This window comes from Hemicordylus capensis, chromosome 14 (genome assembly GCF_027244095.1).
Source record: "Hemicordylus capensis ecotype Gifberg chromosome 14, rHemCap1.1.pri, whole genome shotgun sequence".
In the NCBI taxonomy this organism is placed as follows: domain Eukaryota; kingdom Metazoa; phylum Chordata; class Lepidosauria; order Squamata; family Cordylidae; genus Hemicordylus; species Hemicordylus capensis.
In genome coordinates this window covers 6,494,272-6,501,896 of record NC_069670.1, presented here as the reverse complement: position 1 = coordinate 6,501,896, position 7,625 = coordinate 6,494,272, and the positions used below count along the sequence as shown (strand labels likewise).

General features: G+C 56.0%; 1 protein-coding gene across 2 annotated transcripts; it reads right to left on the bottom strand.

The window, feature by feature from the left end:
* Positions 1-153: 153 nt before the first annotated feature.
* On the bottom strand, positions 154-7,369 carry THAP7 (THAP domain containing 7). 2 transcript variants are annotated; one of them, XM_053278833.1, is made up of 5 exons: positions 7,098-7,369; positions 5,108-5,187; positions 3,994-4,146; positions 2,074-2,190; positions 154-927 (listed from the first exon to the last, which is right to left on the bottom strand). In XM_053278833.1, exons 2-5 carry the CDS (start codon positions 5,185-5,187, stop codon positions 357-359), a joined length of 921 nt encoding a protein of 306 aa, XP_053134808.1. In that variant the 5' UTR covers positions 7,098-7,369; the 3' UTR covers positions 154-356. The 2 variants fall into 2 exon arrangements, with proteins under 2 accessions (XP_053134808.1, XP_053134810.1); XM_053278835.1 differs by having other exon boundaries at positions 4,054-4,146.
* Positions 7,370-7,625: the final 256 nt, after the last annotated feature.

The following is a 7,625-nucleotide window of genomic DNA, read 5'->3' as shown; positions in this document are numbered from 1 at the left end:
TCGTTCAGCAACGCCTCGACCACAGGTTGGGAAGCCCTGGGCTACAAGCACCTAGATTTGGGCTGTGAGCCGCGCAGAGAGCAATGGGTTATGGGGCGGCTAACAACGTGTGATTGTTCACCAGAAGTATTTATTTGAGCCGTGCTGGGAGCATTCACTCATACAAAACCATCTTTATTTACAGATACAGAGTAGACGCGAACGGTGGGGGGGGGGGGGGGAAGGCAGTGGGTGCCGAAGGGCCGGCGAGTTCACAGGGGCCGGAGCCCGGACCCACGGCGTGGCCACGGGGGACACCAGACGGCAAGCGGAGGGGGCGCCCGGCAGGGAAAGGTCCGCCTCGGCCCCTCCCGGGGTCACTCGAGGTCGTTGAGGAGCTGCAGCTGGAAGACCTGCAGGTGCTCCTTCAGCCTCCGCTGGGGGTCGGCGCCACCGCCGCCGCCGTGGGGCCGCCGCTCCCGCTGCAGCTCGCAGATGCGCAGGCGGAGACGCTGCTCGCGGCGCCGGCAGGCCTGCAGCTGCCGCTGGGCTTTCCCCAGGGCGTCGAGGGCCGCTTCCGCCCGCCGCTTCCAGAGCAAGGCGCTGCCCACCTGGTAGCTGTGCTCGTTCTGGATGTAGGCGCCGGCCGGCGGGGGCAGGCGCAGCATGTAGAGGGAGAGGGAGACCGGCGGGGAGGGGTCGCCCGGCGGGGGCTCCGGGAGGGCGGGCAACGGGGAGGCCTCTTCTTGGCCCGTGGCGGCCGGCGACTGTTCCAGAGGAATGTCCGACAGGGCGGCCAGGCGGTCCGGCTCGGGTCCGGGGAGGACGGGCTGGCTTCGGAGCCCACCGCTGGTGGGAGCGGCCCCCGGGCTGGGGAGCTCCTGTGCCGGGAAGCAGGAGATGTCCGCGCACAGGGGGGCCGGCTGCTCCTCCGGGCAGGAGTCGGAGCTGCGGGGAAAGGGGCAGAGCCAGGATCAGGCCGGAAAGCGAATGGGGAGGGTCTGGCCCTCCCTCCCTCCCCCAAAGTCACGCAGGCCCGCAAGGAGCAGCAGGTTAACCTTGCGATCCGGCTCCTTCTCCTCGGAGCCCAGAACGGTGTCCAGGGCTATGTCGATATTCACAGCAACCCGGTGAGGCGGATTAGGCCGAGAGAGAAATCTCAGAGCCCAGAGTCACCCAATCCATTTGACGGGACCTGAACCCGGGTCTCCCCAGTCTTACTCCAACACTTGGACACAGGAAACCAAGGAAGCTGTTGTGAGGACCAGAGGGGCAGGGATTCCCCATCGGTGGCCCTCCAGCTGTTGTTGAACTACAACTCCCATCATGCCCAGCTACAATGTTTGCCCGCTCCGGGACAAGTCCCATTATTACTCCTCCAGTGCCACAATCCTGTTTCTGGGTTCTTCATATTAGACTAGTCCTCTTCCCACCACATCCCATCCTTGTAGGGATGTGCAAACTGGAGCACACTTCAGCCGGTTTGACATTAAGCCAGTCTGGCTTGAGGTAGCGCCGAACCCCACCCGCCCCCCACCCGCCCCCCAGATCGGGGGTTCTCCCCCCACCTTGCCGCCGGGTTCAGCGGCCTCGGCAGCAGGGTGGGTGGGTTTGCTGCCACAGCAGGGTCTCTGGCGGTTTCACCCCCCCCCCCGCCGGCCTCCCCCCAGTTCCCCCCAGGCTGTTTCACCACCTCAGAAAGGTGGAAAGGAAATACTGAAGACCTCCCCGCCACAGGGCCTCAGAGGCGGTAAGCCCGCCACTTAAAAAACAACACACACACACACACCCCTGGCACCCCGGAACCGGGCCAGAACCGGCTCGAATTTGAGCCAAGCCTGGCCCCTTCTTCAGGGGTGCCCAAACCGAACTTTCCCGGTTCGGTTCCAGCCCGCTTCGGACTCGAACTGAACTGGGGAAACCGCTTTTTGTGCACATCCCTCCATCCTTGCCCTGGCTGCCAGCTTGAGCCTTCACAATTCCACCCCACAATCCCTCCCACTCAGGCTCATTCCCAGATGGGGGCAGCAAGTCATGAAGGGAAGAAAGCTGTCAGCAAGCCAGGGAAGGCACCGTCCGGAGGCCAGCACTCACCTCTGCTTCTGCTGATGCTTCGGGTGTCTGGAGTTGCCCAGCTTGGATTTCCGACGGGGCTTGGCGTGGAGCTCAAAAATGGTGGGGACAGCACCCTCCTTGAGCCGATGGTAACCGCTACAAAGGAAACATTGACCCAGGTAAGCTCGTGCGGGACCCAGAGGGCTCAGCGTTCCTCTCTGAACTGTGGACCACGGCGGTGAGGTTTAATGGGAGCGGCATCTGTCACTCATTCCCTTTTTTGTTTTATTTGCACACCGCCCCAAACTGACATCTCTGGGTGGTTTAAAAAATTAAATTAAAAAATTTAATTAAAAAAAAAAAATTAAACCAAAAATGGAAATGATTTTAAACCACAATGCTAGTTAAAAGGCTTGGGTGAATAAGTGTGCCTTGGGTGACTTTTTGAAACGTTGGGGGAGATGGGGAGGCTCTTATTTCAGCAGCGAGCGCATTCCAGAGTCTCTGGGCGCCTGTCCGGATCTCTCTGGATGATCTCAGTGGGACTCCTCGTGAAGAAGGAGGTCTCTGAATTCTACTTCACAATACCCTTGGCCCCGATTCCGGTTTATGCAGGTGTCCCGGGTCTGAAATGAGCAGCCCCGTCTTTGTGATCTTATAGATTCAGATGCCCCCCCGCACAAAGAGACAACAGAGAGCATCCAATTCAACCTGCTCCCATACAGCATGTGCTGACCCTCCACATCCCCATTATTTTGTCAAGCTGATTGAACAGTGTGGGTAAGGAGCAGAACCCTTTTAGCATGGCACCCGGGTTTGCCACAGCAGGTCCTAAGAATCCTCAGTGCAAAAGGCTAAAAGCCTCTTGGCTTCTAGTTTGGACACTCTACCTTTCCCCTGTTTTCTCATGTCGGGTTTTTTGTTTGTTTCCTGGATAGATACTAAAAATTAGAAACTTGCCATCCCGAAACAACCCAAACCTATTGATGATTACTTTATTTTATGTATATACTGCCGGACTCCAAAGGCTCTAGGCAGATCACAAACGGAAACACAACAAAAACGAAACAAGACAAACCTTTAAAAAACCATTTAAAACAGAGGAGAGCTGGTCTTGGGGGAGCAAGCATGACTTGTCCCCATAACTATGCAGGGTCCACCCTGGTTACATTTGCATGGGAGACTTAAGATACGGTGTGAGCACCGTAAGATATTCCCCACAGGGGATGGAGCTGCTCTGGTTCCAAGTTCCCTCCTTGGCAGCATCTCCAAGAGAGGGCTGAGAGAGACTCCTGCCTGCAACTTTGGAGAAGATGCTGCCAGTCTGGGTAGACTGAACTAGATGGACCAGTGGTCTGACTCAGTATATGGCAGCTTCCGATGTTCCTAAAACATTCAAAGATTACTAAAAGCCTGGCTTTAAAAATGTGTCTGAAGGGCTCTTTTAAAGGCTGGTAAAGATGTCAAACCACAAATGTCTCTAGGGATCGCATTCCGTATCCCAGGAGCGGCTACAGAGAAGGCCCTTTCCCAAGTCACCACCAGACGAGCTGGCGGTGTCCAGAGGCAGACCTCTCTCAATGACCTTCATGTGTGGTGGGGATCGAGCAGAAGACGAGGCTCGCCCAGGTAACCTGGTCCTCAGCCATAATTAGATCTCCCTAATAGTTCTTCCCGGCCTTCAAGATTTGTTTGGCTTCCCAGACTTCAAGTCATTTTGACCTCCCTTCTCCATGCTCTCTGCAAGAATTCTTACAAACAGAGAGATGACCATTGGACCCTGTTCCCCCTCATGATCTCTGTCTGCCTTGTGGGCTCCGCAGAGGCATCTGGTGGGCCACTGTGTGAAACAGGGCCTGATCCCGCTGGGCTGTTCTCCTGTTCCTACCAAGACCAGACCGGATGGTCTGGACTCTGCTGGGCCTTTGCAAGCCCGCCCTTAGGACTCCAGCGACCTACCTGGTGCCAACCAGTTCGAAGGAACTCTTCTCAAAGTGCTTGGAGCAAAAGTAAACATACTTGGAGGCAGGGTCCCAGAGACCTTGGCCGCTCATGTCTTTCCGTCGACAGTTCTCCAGCCAAGTGGCCCGCCGGGGGTTGTCCTTTGGCAGCCTTGGGCGACAGAGAGGGCGCAAATCACCGTTAGTGGGGCAAACAGGAGATGCCTCCTTCCCAACCCTGGGAGGGGATTTGCCTAAACATTTCACCCCAGGAGTTTCCTGTCAAGGGGGCAGCCTCGCTGAACTACAGCTCTCATCATCCCCAGCCTCTGTTTACTGTAGCGGGGGGGATGATGGGAGTTGTAGTTCAGCCACATTGGGAGGACATCCACAGGTTGGGAACCGCCGCCCTAGAGGGAGCAGGGGCTAGTGCCGAACTGAATCTGAACCCTTGGGGCTCCCACAGTCCTTTACCCCAAGGTTCTCTCCCCAGCTGGAAAGAGAATTGTAGCACTGTCCCTCCAGGCCCTTGAACGCTGGGAATGGCCACAGAGACAGCCCTACCTCACACTTTGCAGGGAAGGTTTCTGATGCAGGTGGGCTACGGTCCCGGAGCAAGGAGAAGAGGTGACAGAGACAAGTGGGGAAGCAGGGAAGAGAGCCAGTCTTGTGGCAGCAAGGGCGAATTGTCCCCTTGTCTAAGCAGGGTCCGCCCTGGTTTGCATTTGGATGGGAGACTACATGTGTGAGCCCTGGAAGGTAATTCCCCTTTGGGGATGGGGCCGCTCTGGGAAGAGCATCTCTGATGTCCACAAAGCCCCAACCTTAGTTTCAAGCCATCGACATGAAATACAAGTGCAGTCGCTTGGGCTGCCTACTGAGTCCGGGATTTTGATTTGCAGCCCATCTTAAGTCTTTGAGGCTGCACCGGGGGCCAAAGAGGGAGACCAGACCTGGCTATCTGAGTCAGGAAGACAATAGTGGGGGTGGCCACAGGAAGAGGACATCAGCCTCTGCGGGGCCCTGCTGGTTTGCAGCGGGATGTTGCAACTGTGCTCCCCAGCAGCAGGCTCATCCCAGGCTGCCAATCGCTGAACATGTTCACTGATCCAAGTGGGAGGGCGCACTCTCACCGATGGAAGGAAATGCCTCTTTTCCGGGTCTCGGGTGTGTCTCGGGTACAACAGCCAGTGGCAGAACAGTGGCGGGGCATCTGTAAGGGCAGATGGGGGGTCATGAGAACCGATATGGCAAAAACAAATAGGACAGATATTTCTATGCTGCTTTTCAACCAAAGTTCCCAAAGCAGTTTAACACAGATATAAACTAACAAACAAAATGGCTCCCTGTCCCCAAAGGGCTCGCAATCTAAAAAGGAAACATAAGATAGGCCACAGCCATTGGAGGGATGCTGTGCTGGGGATGGAGAGGGCCAGTTGCTCTCCCCCTGCTAAATGCAAGAGAATAAACACTGAAAAGGTGCCTCTTTGCTCAGTCAGCAGGGGACAAATAACAGTGCCAAAATACCAGAGCTTTGCCGCAAGCATGGTATAATGCCTTACACATAGCAGTTCTGGAAGGGAGAGATAAAAAAAATCCCCTATAAAGAACATACTTGTCATTGCAACTCGGGAGTTATTGAAATGATGGCACACATGCTCCTTTACTGTCAATTTTATCAAAATTTGTGGCATAAATATATAACTCCTCTTATTAGTGGTCATCCAGGTTGTACAGATCCTTTTTATCTCAATTATCTCTTAACCAACCCAAACGATTTAATATCTGATAAATGTGGCTAAGTTCTGTTTAATAGCCAATAAAATTCACCAGGAGCTCATTAAGAACACCATCTAGTTGATTGACGTTGAAGCTTAACTACTGAATTACAACCCTGATTGTTTATTTTGCTGTTTATTATTTGTTTGTTTGTTTATTATTATGTATTATTCTTGTACTGGTCTGCGGCTGCTCCATCCCAAGGCCTCAAGGGTGCTCATTATATTTAACCTGCTACATGGAAGCCTCAAGAACAGGGCTGTGTCCTCGGTGCTAAAAAGAGACCCCAAATTCTGCACGGCTCAACCAGACGCTGTGCCAACCGCAGCTGGATTTGGCCATCTGTTTAAATTATGCAGATCTGCAGTCAGCTTGCTTTGCTCAGTTTATTCCGATCTTGCTATGGGCCATGACAAGTCCAGTCCCGTAACTGTCAAGAGATCCTGGCAGCAGAATCCTTCACCCAGCAGACTTCATTCTGCAGGTTTTCCATGCAGGCACAGAATATGCACGGTCACTGCCTCCCCTGCTGCTGCACACTGAGCCAGTGTCTCTTGGCCATTACGCAGGCGGCCCATGCTTTCCGCTCACGACTAGGCACTGCCTTGATTGCACGGGGCAACCCGAGGCCAGGGGCGGGGTGGCAGTGGTGGTGCAAGTTGCACGGTTTGGTTTTGTGGTAGGGAATTGGACTGGATGCCGTTAGGAAACCTCCCAACTCTATCAATTTGTCATGGAGTTCGCCACGGGGTCCAAATCCACTGCATGCCGGGGGAGGAAAGCGGGTCTTGTGGTAGCAAGCCCTGTGCTAAGCAGGGCCTGCCATGGTTTGCATTTGAATGGGAGATGACATGGGAGCGTCATAAAATCTTCCCCAGAGGGGAGGGGCCCTAGCTCAGTGGTAGAGAGCCTGCCTGCCTGCAAAAGGTTGGCAGCATCTCCAGAAAGGGCTGGGAGAGACTCCTGCCTGCAGCCTTGGAGGAGCAGCTGCCAGCCTGGGTTGACAATCCTGAGCTAGGGGGAGCAAGGTCCTGACTCAGCAGATGGCAGCTTCCACGTTCTTAGGAACTGACGGTGGCTCCCAAGCAAGGGGGCAGGCAAGGCATGAAGGGCCTCATTCCCCCCACCCCTTCTCCGAGGGGAGGCTCCAGAGGGGCCCCATCCGGAGTAAGGAGGGACCCCCGGAGGAGGGGAGACCCGGGGTAATAAAGGGGGCGGGGTTTCGCGGGGCTCCCCCCCCGCATCGGATGGAGGCCTTGTAGGTCGCCCCTCCCAGGGCCATTTCGGGCTGAGGGGCCGCCACGCCACCCCCGGACGCGAGGGGGCGAGGCCTCGGGGTCTCACCTCCCCACTCCCATCGCTCGGGGCACCGCCGGCGCGGCTACGAGGGGCTCCTCTGGCGAAAGGCAGGCACTCCCGGCTCCTCCTCTCGCGAGAAGAAGGGAGGCGAGCCGGGCGGGCGGGCGGGGCGAGAGGGATAAGGGAGAGAAAAACGCCTAGAGCGTCGCACTCCCTTGCCCTCCTCCAGGCAGGCACTTCCGGCCTCCCACGCCCACCATAGGGACGCCGGGCCTAGAGCGACAGCGCTCTAGTCTTGCAGCCGGGTGTAGCAGCACGTTACCCATGCCGCTCTGCGCCCGTAAGGAACGCTAACCAATCACAGGCTTCCAAACCAGACTTTCCAGCCTGTGTATCTAGCGGAGACGGAGGAAGGCCTTTTAAAAGCGCTCTTGAAAACCTATGATAAAGGTAGGATCCAACGGTTATCGGCTTTTGCTACTCTGGTCTTTTTTCTTTTTATCTCTAGGGGGTGCTGCTTCGCCGCCTCCTCATCGCCCCGCACCCTCGCATCGCGCAAGGGGGATTCTGGAC

Bases quoted from the DNA above. Each gene is read 5' to 3' on its own strand.
- THAP7 (XM_053278833.1), bottom strand. From the start codon at position 5,187: ATGCCCCGCCACTGTTCTGCCACTGGCTGTTGTACCCGAGACACACCC. The intron at 4,147-5,107 runs GTGAGAGTGCGC...CTGTCGCCCAAG, and splicing joins AGAGGCATTTCCTTCCATCG to GCTGCCAAAGGACAACCCCC. The intron at 928-2,073 runs GTGAGTGCTGGC...CTTTCCCCGCAG, and splicing joins AAGCATCAGCAGAAGCAGAG to CTCCGACTCCTGCCCGGAGG.